The sequence below is a fragment of the Rhodamnia argentea genome, chromosome 2, assembly GCF_020921035.1.
Source record: "Rhodamnia argentea isolate NSW1041297 chromosome 2, ASM2092103v1, whole genome shotgun sequence".
NCBI classification, from domain to species: Eukaryota; Viridiplantae; Streptophyta; class Magnoliopsida; order Myrtales; family Myrtaceae; genus Rhodamnia; species Rhodamnia argentea.
The window spans coordinates 33089218-33105731 of NC_063151.1; the positions used below are offsets into that span (position 1 = coordinate 33089218).

The 16514-nt window shown below is 40.4% G+C and overlaps 2 protein-coding genes and 1 long non-coding RNA gene across 3 annotated transcripts; 2 read left to right on the top strand and 1 right to left on the bottom strand.

Annotated features, from left to right (window-relative positions):
* The first annotated feature begins 299 nt into the window (after positions 1-299).
* LOC115751467 (protein PSK SIMULATOR 1) lies at positions 300-6604 on the top strand. Its single transcript, XM_030689423.2, has 13 exons — positions 300-495; positions 789-1359; positions 1574-1887; positions 2002-2094; positions 2178-2268; positions 2694-2787; positions 3284-3381; positions 3735-3804; positions 3920-4023; positions 4992-5108; positions 5262-5338; positions 5666-5710; positions 5790-6604. Exons 2-13 carry the CDS (start codon positions 1039-1041, stop codon positions 6298-6300), a joined length of 1935 nt encoding a protein of 644 aa, XP_030545283.1. The 5' UTR covers positions 300-495; positions 789-1038; the 3' UTR covers positions 6301-6604.
* Positions 6605-6750: 146 nt separating this feature from the next.
* LOC115751573 (embryogenesis-associated protein EMB8) lies at positions 6751-16218 on the top strand. Its single transcript, XM_030689529.2, has 14 exons — positions 6751-7436; positions 7694-7783; positions 8881-8942; positions 9235-9335; positions 10080-10169; positions 11537-11659; positions 12037-12114; positions 13030-13115; positions 13249-13297; positions 14435-14491; positions 14574-14704; positions 14781-14864; positions 15310-15376; positions 15553-16218. The coding sequence occupies exons 1-14, from the start codon at positions 7174-7176 to the stop codon at positions 15997-15999; spliced, it is 1728 nt and encodes a 575-aa protein (XP_030545389.1). The 5' UTR covers positions 6751-7173; the 3' UTR covers positions 16000-16218.
* Positions 14127-14491, bottom strand: LOC115751654. The gene is made up of 2 exons (XR_004016666.2): positions 14311-14491; positions 14127-14264 (listed from the first exon to the last, which is right to left on the bottom strand). It is a non-coding gene; the product is annotated as an uncharacterized LOC115751654 (long non-coding RNA).
* Positions 16219-16514: the final 296 nt, after the last annotated feature.

The following is a 16514-nucleotide window of genomic DNA, read 5'->3' on the forward strand; positions in this document are numbered from 1 at the left end:
GTGATGTGTGAACTGTTTGATTCTGAGTTCAAACGGTGAGATTGCTGACTTGGTATGATGATGAGGTTTTGAATCTTAGTGAGTCGGGCCGTCGCTCGGACGACGAGTGAGGGAATCAGCCCGACCAGGCCCGAAGGACAAATGGGCGGGCTTGGGCAAGGGTTCATAATTGTCCCACGCTCGGCCCGAAACGGTGTCGTCTTCTGTTTAGGTAGTGGGCTCGGGTAGCGAAGTTAGGCCCGACCCAGCCCGTCCAAGCATCGTCTGAACGGGTAAAGATGACTCACCGGGGACGCTGGACTGAAAACTGAGTACGACTTTGACCCAGAGAGAGAGAGAGGGTCCGAGGGTGTGGCAGCTCAGTGCTGGTCTTCTTCCTCTGCTTCGTCCGTCTGTCTCCGTCCTCGGCAGTAGGCTCGTGGACACCGACTTGCCCCCATAACTTCTGCAATTCTCCGAATACCCTTCTCGACGCTCTCTGTTTTGGTCGTCAAGGTAAATCGTCGTTTGCTCGTTTCGCTCTTGTCGTCCTTTCGTTTCGATTCTTTATCTTCTCTTTCTCTTCTGATTGTTCGCGTTTTCTGCGTTCATTGGTCTCCAACGGCGTTTCGCTGAGGCGCCCTTTGCCTCATTGTCGCGAGTTCTCAATGTCTATTACTCTTGGCTTTTGCTACTCGAGAGTGTTCTCGCTCGATTTTGTCTGGATTCTTGCTGGCTGAACTCTCATCCCGCTTTCTTTGCTTGTTTCTGCACATGGGTTCGTGGCATGGCGATTTGTTTGTTAACAGCTTGGCGATTCGATTCCAATGGGCTGATGCTTCGGTGGGGATCCGCAATCGGTACTGTCCCAATAAGATCATCTGGATGTAAATGCAGAAGCACGTTGAACTCGATTTCTATCTCCTTGATGGTTCGGGAAAGGTCTTGACTGTGGCCTCTTTGATCCTTTGAATACTTCAATTAATCCGAGTTCTAGCTTCTGTATGAAGAACTGCGGTGAAAAAGATTTAAGTTGGAATTAGTGTTTGCTTTCTCCAAATGGGTGGCTTTTGCTCGCGGAGATCCAGTGTGGATAATGCTCCCAGTGGAAGCCTTACAAATGTAGACGGTAGTTCTAGTAATGATTCCAATGTCCATCAGTCTGGTGGAATGCACAAGAAAGGAAACGACATTTCGATTCCGTCCTCTGGTGGAGAGAATGGGGATGAGGAATTGCGGGAGCCCCTCTCATCTTCTGTGGAGAATGAGGGTTCACGTAGTTTGAGTTTGGAAGATCTTTCCGATGGTATTCCACGCTTGTCGAGAGCATTGTCACAGAAATCTAGTTCGACTAGGTCCAAGCAAGTGACGGTTGCTAAGGTGATTCAATTTTATGTTTTCCGATTGCTGTTATTCTTTATCCCTCCCCTTTTCTGTGGCATACTAATGGGTTAGCATTTACAAGTTACAGCTTTCCCCTTTTTCGATAGGCCAGTTATTGTTTTATTTCCTGCTTGTATGTGTATATATATTGGATCAGGGGCATTCAATGTAATAGGATGTCCTTTTATGAATTGTATTGTTTGGACGGTAGGTATCAGAAGTCGGCACACTTTTAGGAAAAGCTGGAGGGAAGGCAGTAGAAGTTTTAGACACACTTGGAAGTAGCATGACAAACCTGAATCTTAGCAGTGGTTTTACCTCTGGAGTGACTACAAAAGGAATCAAAATAGCGATTTTGGCTTTTGAGGTTGCGAATACAATTGTAAAGGGTGCTAATCTAATGCAATCCCTCTCGAAGGATAGCATCAAGCATTTGAAAGAAGTGGTGCTTCCCTCTGAAGGTGTGCAAAATCTAATATCAAAAGATATTGATGAACTTCTAAGGATTGCTGCATCTGACAAAAGGTAGGAACTGCATTGGCAGCGCTTGCTTTCACAATATCCTGCTGTAGATCATGTTTAAGTTCTTTATATGCTAGCAGATGTCATACTTTTGATTCTTTTCGGTGTTATCAACAGAGAGGAGCTGAAAGTTTTCTCCAGAGAGGTGGTTCGATTTGGCAATCGTTGTAAAGATCCTCAGTGGCACAATTTAGATCGATATTTTGAGAAGTAATCCCCATGCATCAAGCTGTTTTAGCTTGTATAATATCTTTGCAAATGTGGGACAATGCCTCTTTCTTTGTTGTACTTAGGTTGGATTCAGAGTTTACATCGGAAAAGTTAATGAAGGACGAGGCAGAGAGGACGATGCAGCAACTGATGGAACTAGTTCAGTACACAGCTGTGAGTGTTCCAATATCGAATTTACCCGTCAATGTGCTATTTCAATGGTGAAAAGAAATATGAACAATGCATATTTAGCCGTAAGAATTTTCTCTCTCATCATGATTTTTACATCACAAATGACATACTGGGATCAAGGAATGCAAATGGTAGTGTGAGAGAATTTTAATGTTTCCGGCCTAAAAGGCTTAGAATGAGTGATGTATTCTCCTTTAAATCATGGAAGTGATCGGCAACTCCTCTGAACTAAAACATTTGGCTATGCATGATGTCCCTGCCCGTTGCTGTTTGGTTTTTTCCACAGATCCTGATGCAATTTTGTATATAGCAAACTCTTCTGTATGATTCAGTTTCTGGTCTTTTTTATTCGTGTTTTATTGAGAGGGAAGCAATGACAATGACTGGTCATTCACATTTGGTGGCAGGAGTTGTATCATGAGTTGCATGCCTTAGACAGATTTGAGCAAGATTATCAGCGCAAGCTCCAGGAAGAGGATAACCCGAATGCTACTCATAAAGGTAAGTCATACTTCAAAATATGATTACCATAAAACTGCCTGACTGATGATCAGGAAAACAGAAAATCGCCTTACTGGAATCACACAATTGTTGGTTTTCACTTATATGAGAATTTGTTGGCATTACTTTAATAAGTTTTACACATCATAGTTGGCTTTTTATGTTGGCAATTTGTAGGGTGCTGCTTTGTAATCTCATGTATCGTTTTGTCTAAATTGGCTGTTGGATGTTCTTTCTGAGGTTGCGTCTATAATCAACGTGATGTCATTTTGAGTCTACCTTATTGTTCAGTTGTGGTTTTCGATCTTCCTATGGATGGGGCAATTGGATGAGGTCACATCACTTTGAGTTTCTCGTCATACATGCATGTTGCTTTCCCAGAAATGCTTCGGTTTGTGTCAATTTGGCGTGTTGGCTCTTGAAGACTTGAGCTGCTGGAATACAAGAAGTCTGATGTAACATTACTTTTGACTTACTTTTTGTGGCTGACATATAGGAGACAGCCTGACGATGTTGAGGGCAGAGTTGAAGAGCCAGAGGAAGCATGTAAGAAGTTTGAAGAAAAAATCGCTTTGGTCGAGGATTTTGGAAGAGGTGTGAGTTGGTACTGCTTTAGCTTTTTCCATTTTATGCTGGAGATTTTCTCATCTACCTCATGATATCAATCATCAAGTATGCAAATGGAACCTCAACTTTCTGAAGTACGAACTGAGTTCTTGTTACTAATGTAATGGCTAATTCACTTTGCTCTTTGTACCTTTGGGGACATCTGGATTGTGATTGTTGTCATAACTGAAAATGATTATCCTATAGTTCAATATTTGAAGCTAAGATCATAAATTCACTTTTCATTTCATGAAGAATTGAAGTATTGTGTTTGCATCCAGCAGGAATTATCTATGCATCATATACGCATTTGAGAAGACAAAGTTGTTTTCCTTTTGTAGGTAATGGAGAAGCTTGTTGATATAGTTCATTTCCTACATTCGGAGATTCATGAAGCCTTTGGTACTGCTGGTACGCTTCTAAATGTTTATTCATTTCTTATGCTCTAAGCAAGGTCATCTTATAGTCAATTTCTGTTGTTCTGTGGGAGGGATTGGTCACTTATGAAATCTCTTCTGTGACGCAGATTCTGATAAATACTTAACAGGTTCTGCGAGCAGCTCTAAAACGTTGGGTTCTGCTGGTCTTGCTTTACATTATGCGAATATTATTGGTCAAATCGATACTCTTGTGAGTCTACAATTTAATCTGATACTGAATACTCTGATTTTTCATGTTTCTGGTAAAGTTGCATAGGTAATTACTGTAGCTGATTATTGTGTTTGTGCTCCTTAGCAAGAACCATGAAAGCACATAGGAAATAGAAAACTAGGTCCATGCTGAGTCTTGCTTTTCATTTGCCAAAACAATTGCATTCTCAATGGAGGTTGCCATCTTCAGCTGTTCGATAAGCCACTCCAACAGAAACTTCTCTTGGTTTTTTCCACATGGCTAGTGTGGGTTGTCAACGTGCATATATGACCTCCAGATAATCAGTAAAACTTGTTCAGCCAATGTTGTACGGAAGATTTATATAGGCGAACTCGTGTAACAAGGTAACCTAGGACAACCCTTCATGATGTCGCCGGTTGGTTAAATTCAATAGCAATGGACTATAAATGAAGATTTAAAAACAGTTGATATCGATGAGCCACCATATCATGATTAAAAGAATTAGTTTTAGAAAGAACCATTCTTCCAATAAAGAAGCATATTTCTAGGAAACTTTATTCTGTTAAACTTCTTTTTTCGAATTTTTTTGCTAGTCAGTCACACTGCTTTTGGGACAAAAGCCTTTTCCCCCGCTCTTTTCCTGGTCGGGTTTTACAATTTCCCGTCCACTTAGATTAAGGACTTTGACCTCGGGTCTTTCGACTGATTATTTTACCAACTAAAGAAGATGCATTTAACTCAAAGCACTAAGCTTGTTTATTGGCATAACAAGTTCTCTAGAACTTTGTGCGTCGAGTCAGAAGCCTGATTGAACATTGAAAACTTTCAGTAAATTAGCACATGTTTTATTAGCTCATACGCAGTTTTCCCATGTTTTTCTGTTGAAAGTGTATGATTGAACCTTGAATACTGTCTCACATTTTTCAGTAAATAGGAAGGGAAAAGGTGTACTTTTATGTTACTAACTGGAACTGCGACTGAATCAGGTATCCCGCTCGGGTTCTGTACCTCCTAATTCAAGAGAGGCTTTATACCAAGGGCTACCTGCTCATGTGAAGACAGCATTGCGCTCAAAGTTACTGTCATTTCAACTTGTAGAAGAGGTATCGACTTTCTACATTGTGGTGGGAATGTCCCTTATTCCTGAGGACACTGATGAGACTCTCTCAATGTTCATGAACTTCTTATTTTGTTGCTTTCCTGTTCCTTTCTCGTAGTTTATAAGCTACATTGATCATTCACAATGGTGATTGCAGCTTTCTATTCCACAAATTAAAGGTGAAATGGAAAAGACGTTGCAGTGGCTTGCTCCTCTTGCTGCTAATACTACAAAGTAAGACTTCTATAGACCAGTGATCATTTTGTTATCGCTCATATTCTCCTGAATCTGTCTTATACCTTGGAGGCATGCTTACTATTTTATAAATCGGTAGCTTAGGGGCCCCCTCAAATGTCGAATGTCTACATGCCTTCTTAGTTGTGCTGTGACTGCTGTTTTTGTAGTACTATCAAACAATATATCTGATAGTATATGCCTGTCGTTTTCTGGTTGTCCTGTTTTAATGGTGTTGCCATACATTATCTTGGTTCTCCGCAACTCACTTCTGTTTGGCAAAGCAATTATTCTCATTTGACTCTCTCTCTCAAACATTGTCGGCAGAGCCCATCATGGCTTTGGTTGGGTCGGGGAATGGGCAAACACGGGGTAAGTTTTGACAATTTAAAGCTCTGCCCTTTTCTCTTCCACCATGATTTCATAGTCAATATTTTAATGTGTTTTTCAGGTCCGACCTGAACCGGAAACCTACTGGCCAGAATGACTTGCTCCGCATCGAGACTCTACACCACGCGGATAAGGAAAAGACTGATGTCTACATTCTTGAGCTTGTGGTGTGGCTTCACTATCTTGTAAGCCAGGCTAGGGCTTCTAATGGTGGATTTAGATCTCCTATTCGGTCTCCCAACCAAAGTACAGTCCAGTTACCTATGAACAGTAAGCCCAAGTCTCCATCTTCTGCTTTGACAATGGAAGACCAAGAGATGCTTCGCGATGTGAACAAGCGGAAACTGTTGACTCCGGGAATAAGTAAGAGCCAAGAATTCGAGATTGCAAAAGTAAGGTTATGCAAGCATCATAGACTGAGTAAAAGCAGCAGCCACTCCCCGACCAGGGAAAGCAATAAAGATCCGTTTCCCCTTCGGAGGCCGTCTTCTGTTCCTATCATCGATTTTGATATCGACCGGATCAAAGCGCTGGATGTGATCGATCGGGTGGACACTATTCGAGGCGGTTGACTCTGCCAATTGGAGAAGTAGGCCGAGTCTGAGGTTTTTGCCTCGTGGGTGGTAAGTTCGCCGCCTCTCTGTTTTGGGTGCTTTGTCTACAGCGAAGTCTCGCTACTCTGCAGATGAATATGGAGCCCAAGAAGTTGCTTGTAGTGGTGCAACGAGCATGGGGCTTTTCTGTGTAACCTCGGGTCAACTTCATCTCACTAGTCATTTGGAGGAGGTAGCATTATAGTTTTGTTCAATCCCCCGTATGTACAGAGAGCACTTGGTCATTCCGCAATGTTTGCTCAGCTCATGGTTCTGTTTCTATTTATTTTTTGGTCTGCCTTGTTACATTCTCTTGGCAAATCCAGATCGCTGTTGATGTCGGATGGCCGTCGATAATGTGATCGATACAGCATTCGATCTAAGTGGAAGCAAGCGAAACCAGGCGTGACTTGATGGGTGTACCGATGTTCATACTTGAACCTGGCCAGAAAAGAGAGCAGAGGTTGCTCGAGCTTCACCTGAATTCTGTCGAAATGTCGTGTTTGAACCTGAGCCACGGTGGGGATCTCGCCGGAATCTGCTTGTCGGCCCAACGTAGCCCATTGGCCCAAAATACTAGAAACAGCTTTTGGCTTTTGCAATGATTCCAATCGACTGCCCTCGATCGTATACCTCGATACTGCTGACGTGGCGAGCCCCCATCGACGCTGCTTCGGCGAGCCTAACCAACCGCCCAACCATCGAACGCCTCCGATTCAAGCCTAACCAAAACAAAACACGCACAAATCCAAATCCAAAAGTCTCGGAAAAAGTGAGAGAGGGACGGAGACTCACCTCCTTCTTCGTCTTCTCCGTCGTCGTCGTCGTCGTCGTCGTCGTCGTTCTACACTGATGGATTGCGCAAGCTCAGCGGAAAGCTGCGATGGCGCGTGCGCTTACGGTCTCCTGCTCAGCGCGCTCTTCCTCATTCCGATCTGGCATTACGTTTTGGGCGCTTGCGTCGGGTTCAGCGTCTTCCTCTACAACTTCCTCGAGTGCCATCTCTTCGAGGACCTCGTTTCTCGTTGCCGATCGTCTCCTCCTAAGTTCACGTTCAACGCCTCTTCCGACATTTACACCGCTGTCGTCTCCAAGTGCCGGATTCTGCATGGAATGTAATCCACCTCGCTTCTCTTGCTCTCTCTTTCTGAGTCGATGGCGATGTGTTGTATTTAGTGATGGAATGCGTGCGTGAAGACTTTTGGATTTTCCGATTAGTTTTTTCATCTATGGCGGACAAATCGACGGACGAAAGAAGTAGAAGTGAACTTGCTCGACTGATCTTGCTATGGATTATGAACGTGAACGTTGAGAAATGGAACTCTGCCGAGAAGATTTATTGAGCTGTCTGACTAATTTGAAAAGCATGCAGGTACCTGGCGACTCCGTGGCTCGCGAGTCCTCATGTTCAGACGGTGTTTCTTAATTTCTTTGGAAGGCCTCCATCGTTCAGCTACAGAAGGTGATGCATCTGTAAAATCATATTACATGTTATCCAGAATGAAGATGTAAACTAAGCATCTTACAAGGTGAAGCCTCCTTCGTGGAGCAGTAACTTTCAAATACTTGTGGCTTGCACTTGTAGTGTTGTTCTTTGCCACCAAATCAAGTATCGGAGGATGATTCAAAACTAGTTTATGTCTGGAGTCAAGTGATAGAATCTACTAGCTCTGGCTGACAGGGTTGCTTTTTGTTGGTGTTCTGGAAAATGCAGCAGCCCTGGTATAATTTGCTTATTTACTGAGAATGACTGAGGCAAATGTATGAACTTTCAATAACTTGCCTCTCATTTTATGGGCTTTTCCGCGCCAATATTTATTACATTTCAAGTTCTTAAGACAATTTTCAATCTCATAAATCAGTATAAATGTAAACAGAGTTGGCTTGGTCTTTTTGAGGACAAATAAAGCTTTAGCTGATTTATTATGAAGAATGATTTTGTGAAAGATGTTCAATTAGGAAGGAGTTTGGTGAAGTCCAGGAAAAAAAGTACAAGAGAATAATAATAAAGCTTTAGATAATCAATTGAGAAGAATGATTTTGTGAAAGATGTTCAATTAGGAAGGAGTTCGGTGAAGTCCAGGAAAAACAGAACAAGAGCATAATGATAAAGACCTCTTGAAGATCCTATGCAGGACATGGTGTTTGATGGAGCGCAATGGCAAGAACTATTCTTGTGGCTGAACTTGCAGAGCGGGAGATTTAGTAGTTCTGCTGATATGCGACAACAGTCGTTCAATTGTTGTTAGTTTTCAATAATTTTTCATTTATGCTCTTGCTCAAACTCATCTTGGTGATATTGATTAGAGATTTTGACTGCAATTTCTACAATGCTTTTGGTTTTCCATTGCCGATAAATTTACTCTTGTTCACCATTGTAACTGGGGGAGCTTTGCTGATTGTTTACCATGATGGTATCTTAAATCATATCTCTGCTTTTTTTCCTTTCATAGTTCCCTTTGCAATGAATTGATAAACAGTAACTCCAGTGACAAGTAAACTGGGCAAGCATGTGTGTGTTGGTCTGATTTAACAATCTACACCTGATTTTCCTTGCAGGCAAGTATTTCGTACTTCTGATGGGGGGACAATTGCTTTAGATTGGGTATTGAGTTCAGATGGTGAGTCTGAGTTGCTTGTTGTTGAACATCATAAGTTCCTTACACTTCTGGAATAATTTTTTTTTTTTCATTTTCTTTTGTCATCTCTGCTATATTGTTTCAGTTAGATTGGTCAATTGTCTAGCATTTTTTAACTCCTTGGTCGTTGCTCTAAAATATAGGGAAAATACTTAATTTAAGTCTAGTGCAGCCATGTAATTCTTGCTCATTTACTAAATAACCAACTCAACACTGTGCCAGCAGGGGCTCGTATTGATTACCTTCAATGAATGATGCTGATGTATCTTTGCAGTGTCTGGAGGTGCCTTTCACAGGGAAAGTTCCATTTCGAAAGATGATACAACTCCCATTGTGGTGGTAGTTCCTGGCTTAACAAGTGATTCTTGTTCTCCTGTAAGTACCTTCCCTTGACAAAACCCAAAATTCTTGACGGTTTATCGTAATATCAATCTATAATCAGTTAGAAGTCTATCTAAGGACTTAAAAGTTTTGAGCCTCATCAACTTTTCTAAATGGCACAAGGCTCTCAAAGAATTAAGTTGAGCAAGAATGTGAATTCTTTTGGTGTTGCTGATATGTAGAACAATTGTTCCCTTTAATTATCAATTGACAATATCCTTGTTCCTTTATCAGTCTAGTGTTTAGATAGGATAGGTGATTTCTCTATGAAGTGCATGGCTTTCATTTTTTTCCTTTGATTGATGGATAATACCTTGAGTGCCATTATAGTTATAGGTCTGTCAATCAGTAGCAGCTCTATTCAGGTAGTGATCACCAGTAGTTCTTGCTCGTCTGTTGGCAAATTTTTTACGGAAGTCTGGAATCTGAACCCACTTATGCAGAGCCATCCTGATTCTTTTCAATTGAGTGAATGAAGTTTGCCTGATTTGTAATTGCAGAATGGTAACCCAACATATTCATGTAATTTCACAGTTAACCATGTATCAGAAGAAAAAAGTTTACGTGACTGCACATGCATAATGTTTGCAACTGGCTCTTCTTTCACGCCCTTGGACCATTAAGATTGTCTAACAATTGGGAAGGAACTTTTTTCACACAGATCTTTTGCTCGTAAAGCTTTTGTTTATTGACATTAAATGGACTAGTATCTATTATGTCTTTTGATTTCTATTGCAGTATTTAAAGCATCTTGCTTTTAACACTGCCAAAAGTGGATGGAATGTTGTTGTGAGCAACCATCGGGGACTAGGTGGAGTGTCAGTTACGGTAAGATTTATTGAAGCTAGAAGGTTAAGGATTCATAGTAGAGGGAAGATTGTACAATTGATGACGTGGCATCATGATGCCTGATGTGTATTAGTTTGACAACAGTTGTATGCCTGTCTCATTTGCTTGTTTCTGTTTTCTCCTTTTTTTTCCTCTCTCAAATGAAATTCTGCATGCTGCTGCACTAGCATAGTCTCTTTCAAGAGCTTCCTATTGTTCCAAAGGTTGGACAGGTAATTATATGCTTGGCCTAATCCCTAAAAAACCCTCAACTTTAGGTACAGTCCCAATTCTACCATAAACCTTTTTTCGTCTCATAAGAAACCCTCAACTTTATTCCAAATTTTTTGTCTCATAAAAAACCACCCACATTCATTTGAGTCCCATATCTGCCCCGTTTATACTCCATCAAAATTTGCCTTTAGTGATGTGGTTTATCCACGTCATTGCTCTAGTTTTTGTCCAAAATTTCAGATCCAAGAAGACGTCTTTTTGAGATGAATTTCCATGTCAAACCCAAACGACATCTTCTTGGATCTAAAATTTGGGTTAAAACTAGAGCAATTAGGATTGGTCCTCTTCAATTGCTCTTACTTTTAAGAGTGTTCCTTCCATCTTGCTCGAAGATCTTTGACTTTGCGCTCCAGTAATCAATTCTCGTGCTCGGGAGTCTTCCATCTTTTTCGCTTGGAGAGCTCGTGCTCGGGACGCTCAAAAAGCCTGCGCTCGGGAGCTTTCTATCTCTCGGTTGTTAGCAGAAATATAGGATGGAAGGTTAACACTCACATATTTGGGATTGAAGTAAAAATTTGATTTTTTTATGAGAAAAAAGTTTACAATAAAATTGTGACTGCACCAAAAGTTGAAAGTTTTTTATGAGACGAAAAAATGTTTAGGGTAGAATTGGGATTGGACCTAAAGTTAGAGGTTTTTGATGGGACAAAACAAAATTTTAGGGTAGAATTGGAATGGGACCTAAATTCGGTTCTTTTATTATGGTATTAGGGCCTATATGCTATTAAAGAAGTGAAGTCAAGGAATTTCATGTGGTTCAATACTTATATCCTTTTTGTAATGAAACATTCTGTTTTCAATATATTTCATACTTAAACCATTTATGCAGTAGTTCTCTGATATATTATGGAAAAATTGTTGAAGTTTTGATGGTTTGCCTAGACCTGTCAGATTTTACGGTGATAGATGCTAGCTCGTGAAGTATTATGCCAGCTCTTGTTTCTCTCCCCAAGTGATTCTACTCTCCTATTCTGTTTAGATTTCCATTTCTCATTTCCTGATACATTACAGAATATTCCCTGTTAACAACTTTTCATGAACTGCTGATTATAAAATGATTCTAATATCTGCAGTCTGATTGCTTTTACAATGCTGGTTGGACTGAGGATGTCCGCGCTGTCATTGACTATCTGCATAATGAGTACCCGAAAGCTACTTTATTTGCTGTGGGAACTAGCATTGGAGCCAACATTTTGGTAACTTATATTTCTCATTGAATTTCAACTTTTGCATGCTACTCTAAGAGTGCTCAACAATTTCCATCACCAAAAGGTCCATGTTGAGAGTGTCTTATCATAAATGATCCCCTTGTATGAAGAAGTTGCAGTCTTCATTGCTTTTTGTTTATGTTTTCCATTAAAGCTTGCACAATTCTTATGATGAGTATTTTCTATTCCCCCCTTGGATTTCTTTCCTTTATAGATGTTCCACAGTGGTTTTAAGTCGAGTATCTCTAGCCCTTATCCTTGGGAAAATGAATATTGCTTATTTTTAGGGTCTCTATGAGGAATAATGTTTGTATTACGTACTACGGCGATTTTCAGCAGTATCTTGACACAAATAACTGTTTTAGGTAAAATATCTTGGGGAGGATGGAGAGAATGTTCCTGTTGCTGGTGCTGTTGCAATTTGCTCGCCATGGGATCTTTTGGTTAGTTTGCAACTTGACTTAATTTGACTGGAACTTGAGCAATTCCGGTATAAAATACGGCATAAGTACTAGTCTCTTTGGAATGGAAAGAATTTTCCTGTTGCTGGCGCTTTTGCAATTTGCTCGCCATGGGATTTTTTGGTTCTTGACTTAATTTTACTCCAACTTGAGCAATTACATATCTTCCAGTATCAAAATAGGGCATAAGTACTCTCTTTTTGGCACGAAGACCTTATATTTTGCTATTAAAATTGAAAATTGAAAACACGAAGGAACACACGGAATTTTATTGGGCACCAGTTGACAACATATCATGGTGCAATTTTTGAGAAAAATGTACAGCCCTTTACGTATTACGGCTGTACTACTGCAGGAATGTAGAGTGTCCTGTCATAGGGTCTCCGTAGACATATGGGATGGTGGGAGAGTTTACCTCTATAGTACTTGTGATGTTCCTGAGAACGTCGATTGAAAATTTCGGAAGATCCAATCTTTCTGCTTTGAGATGTAACAGATAGTATAAGTGGTTCTTACAAGCTGTTATCTTTTTATTGACCTCAAATTGTTGAATGCTGCTGGGACGTAGATTCAAAAGGTTAATTGACAATTATGTTTCAACCACAGGAGCATATTTTTCTATAACCGTTCAATAATTGTGCCCTTTTTTTTAATCAAGAAATATAGGTATTGCTGGTATTTGAACTTGTGTGTTTTGAGTGCATTTTTAGGGCTAAAGTTATCTTGTTCCTTTATGAGACGAATGGTCTGAGTTGTCTTCTTGTGTCTCACTCTCTTTTAACTCTTCGCTATATCTTTCTCTTCCACTGCCTTATTATTTTATATCGAATTATCACTAGATAACAGTGTTTCTAATCTTGTTGGAAGGAACTGTATGTTCTTCTTTTTTTGATGCAGATTGGTGATAGATTTATTAGTCGAGGACTGCGGCAGAAGATCTACGATAGAGCACTTACCATTGGCCTTCAAGGCTATGCAGAGTTGTATGTCATATTCATAGAGTGACTCTTTCTGCGTTAGACTTCTCTTCTATTACTATATGATTGAGCATTATTAATGTCAATTCAATTGATCTTCGCACATTCTTAGGTTGACATATTGTAAATGGTTTTGCAGACATCAACCCCGCTATTCTCGCCTTGCTGATTGGGAGGGCATCAGAAAGGTTCCCTTTTCTTATGCTCTCTGTATTTGTTCTAAATATAAGAGCAAGAACTTTTGGATGCTGCTTGATTGGAAAAAGCTCAATTTAATCTCTCTCCCAATCAGTATGACATCGATTACAAATTGAGCTCAATCAGATCTCCTTTATTTATTGAAAAAAAAAATCTTTTTTTGGCTACCAAACATGATTAAAGACTAGTTTATAACATTGTTTTAGTATGGCAGACTCTAATAGGTTAAGAATAATTTCCAATTCAATCTGATATCATTTGTTGCACGTGTGAGAACACGAGAAAGGGGAGTGCTGTCTGCATACTTGGGTACGCATGCTTTATCTATAGGGGTGATCAATTGATAGATGAAAGTACAGTGTAATTCAGCACCCAGAAGCATAAAGAAGGTCAGGACATGTGAGGGATGACTTCTGTATTGCTTGTCTGCGTCCTGGGTACTGTTTCTTCGTGATTCACTGTGCATAATGGTCATGGTGGTTTTGTCAGGCTTCATTTTCTGGAATTGTATCTAGGGTTTCATCTTGATCAAATAATGCTATTTCATTGAGAAAGGGCTTCTTTTTCCTGTGCTAGAAGCTGGGGTAATGCCTTTAATTAGATCAGCATATCTTGTAGAGGTTGTGGGTGTACTACATTGACCACATTTTTTGTACTAAGGGCGTCAGAAACATTTGATGGCACATAGTTCCAATTCTAATTCACAAATTCTAATAGGAGATCAACTTGTGCTTAGACAGCGACAACTAATCTCAATGTCAGCTCACTCTAATATACAACTCATGCAGTAGGCATGGGCAATATTATACCTAATTTTTGAGATATTTGGCTGTAGAATTTTAAACTTGTTCACATTATTAAGAAGGCAACCTTCACTGAGCATTGTGCTGCCAGACTTAATAGGACATGGATTTTAATGGTATCTTTTTATGCTTTTTATGGATGTCAAATTCAGCACTAACTTCCTTACCAAAAAAAATAAATAAATAAATAAATTCGGCACTAACTGGACTTTTCAAGTTCACAATTTGTCACCGTGCATATTAAATAAGAGAACGTCTTGCTTCTTTGTGGTTAATCTGATTTCATCTGGCTAATAGTGCTCGATATTTTTCATGTCCCAATAGTCACGCTCTATTCGAGATTTCGACAATTATGCTACCTGCCTTGTTGGGAAATTTGAGGTACTAATATCGTGCTCTTCATATCCTTGCCATTTTGGTTGTTCTTCTGTGAGTTCATTAATATTGCATCATTTCTACTCAGACAGCAGATACATACTATCGACGTTGTAGCAGTGCTAATTATGTAGGAAGTGTTGCAGTTCCACTGCTGTGTATCAGTGCTTTAGATGATCCTGTTTGTACTAGAGAAGCCATTCCATGGGATGAATGCAGGTTGAACTTATGTGGTTCACACTATATTTTAGACTTGCTATTTGAGCACCCGTCCTAAAAACTTCATGTATGGCAGGGCTAACAAAAATATAGTTCTAGTTACTCCAAGACATGGAGGGCACTTGGCATTTTTCGAAGGGATGACCGCAACATGCCTATGGTACTTCACGGTTCAATTTCAATGCTATATTGATGTTTTAGACTCTCGTCATTGAATGCCAGCCTTCCTCCAAATGCATCAATCACTTATTAGCTTCCAGGAAATCTCAAGGAGTTCTGTGGTAGAATATTCAGTTTGTTGTCATACCAGAACTGAATTTTCTTTTGGTGCTCGCTAGTTTACTCTCAACATTTATTGTTTTGGGACATTTTGTATTTAAGATGTCTCTATAGTTCTTTGGATCTATACAGTCTACGCCCATCATTTTCTTCTGTTTGGAAAACTTTAATTGTAGGTTATATTAGATGCAGGAAAAAGATAGAGAACCTTGATACTGAATATCCGTTCCTTTTTGATTAATCATCTGTTTATCCTTTCCGTGTCGCATTAAAATCTTCATGTTGGTTTGACGGACTTCTTTCTTATTTGTTTCACCTTTTACCAGGTGGGTAAGGGCTGTCAACGAGTTTCTTCACACACTACATTCTAGTCCATACATGCATGTAAAGAAGGTACAAAGTCTGTGGTGCTTACCTTTCCCTTAGGAAAAAATTGGGTTTATTTATTTATTTTTTGTTGGGGGGGGAGGGGGGGTGTGGTGTGGTGGTGGGGGAAGAGAGAGATCTGATAGCTTCGGAATCATCAATAGTTAAGCACGCACTGAACTACTGTCTTTATGTCACTGTAGAGTCAAACGTCTGCTCTGCACTCGGCTCTGGAGTCTTCAATCGATCAGGGTCCTTACGTGAATGTGGCTGATGGAATGGTGGCTGCAATGGGAAATGAGCACACAAAAGATGCTGTGGTCGAAGAAGAAACGGTAATACAGAAGCGTCCAAAGGCGAAAATGGAGGAAACATCTTTAGATGCAGAGAAGAACGCCCGTGTAACAGGAATGAATGGTAGTTCCAAAATCTCTGAGAATCATGCAGGCATTCAGAACGTCAAGCCAATGGATGTAAATTCCTCGGTCTTGAGGAGTCTAAATCAGATCACGCGAGTGACTAGAAGATCCATTTGGCTGCTTGCGTATATTGCTATAGTTACAAGTTGGCCGATCGTTGGCTCAGCTCTTGGCATCGTTTTCAAAGGGAAGCTTAAAAATATGTTACCTGCAGTGCTGCGTAGCAGATAGTTGGCTGCAGTGCTCCTGTGTGAAGTATGTTGTGTCATGAGTATCTATTGCCTTCTCACTGATTGTGAAGGTTTACCATTGTCAACGCTGAAACTATCTATCGAATAGGAAAATACAGATTCACGAAACAAGGGAACTATCAGACCTGAAGATCATTGGGTTTCTTTCTTGATTCCCCTGCCGTTTGGAACAACGCCAAGGCGTTCATGCAGTTCTCTAGAAGTCTCTTCCTCGGTCGTGAACGCAGCAGGAGACGAAGAGGAACATAATTTGGAAAAACCCCGACTTTTTCTCTTACTCGGGGAAAAGGTAGAAACAATCTAGAGGTAGAATAAATGCTGTGTGCCTTTTCGCTGACAGCGAGCGTCGCAGGCCGGGGCTCGTCTCACCCGACCACGGGCTTTTGGGACCTTTACAACGTATGTGAGATTTAGCCTTGTAAATAAATCCCTCATTTCTCATCACGTGGTTGGACTTCCTACTCTTTTTCCTTTTCATGACCATGGCCCTCCAGT

Excerpts from the sequence above, each read along its gene's own strand:
- LOC115751467 (XM_030689423.2), top strand. The coding sequence starts at position 1,039 with ATGGGTGGCTTTTGCTCGCGGAGATCCAGTGTGGATAATGCTCCCAGT. Across the intron at positions 2,095-2,177 it reads TTAGATCGATATTTTGAGAA|GTTGGATTCAGAGTTTACAT; the intron begins GTAATCCCCATG and ends TGTTGTACTTAG. Across the intron at positions 4,024-4,991 it reads TTGGTCAAATCGATACTCTT|GTATCCCGCTCGGGTTCTGT; the intron begins GTGAGTCTACAA and ends CGACTGAATCAG.
- LOC115751573 (XM_030689529.2), top strand. The coding sequence starts at position 7,174 with ATGGATTGCGCAAGCTCAGCGGAAAGCTGCGATGGCGCGTGCGCTTAC. Across the intron at positions 14,705-14,780 it reads ATTCCATGGGATGAATGCAG|GGCTAACAAAAATATAGTTC; the intron begins GTTGAACTTATG and ends CATGTATGGCAG. Across the intron at positions 15,377-15,552 it reads CATACATGCATGTAAAGAAG|AGTCAAACGTCTGCTCTGCA; the intron begins GTACAAAGTCTG and ends ATGTCACTGTAG.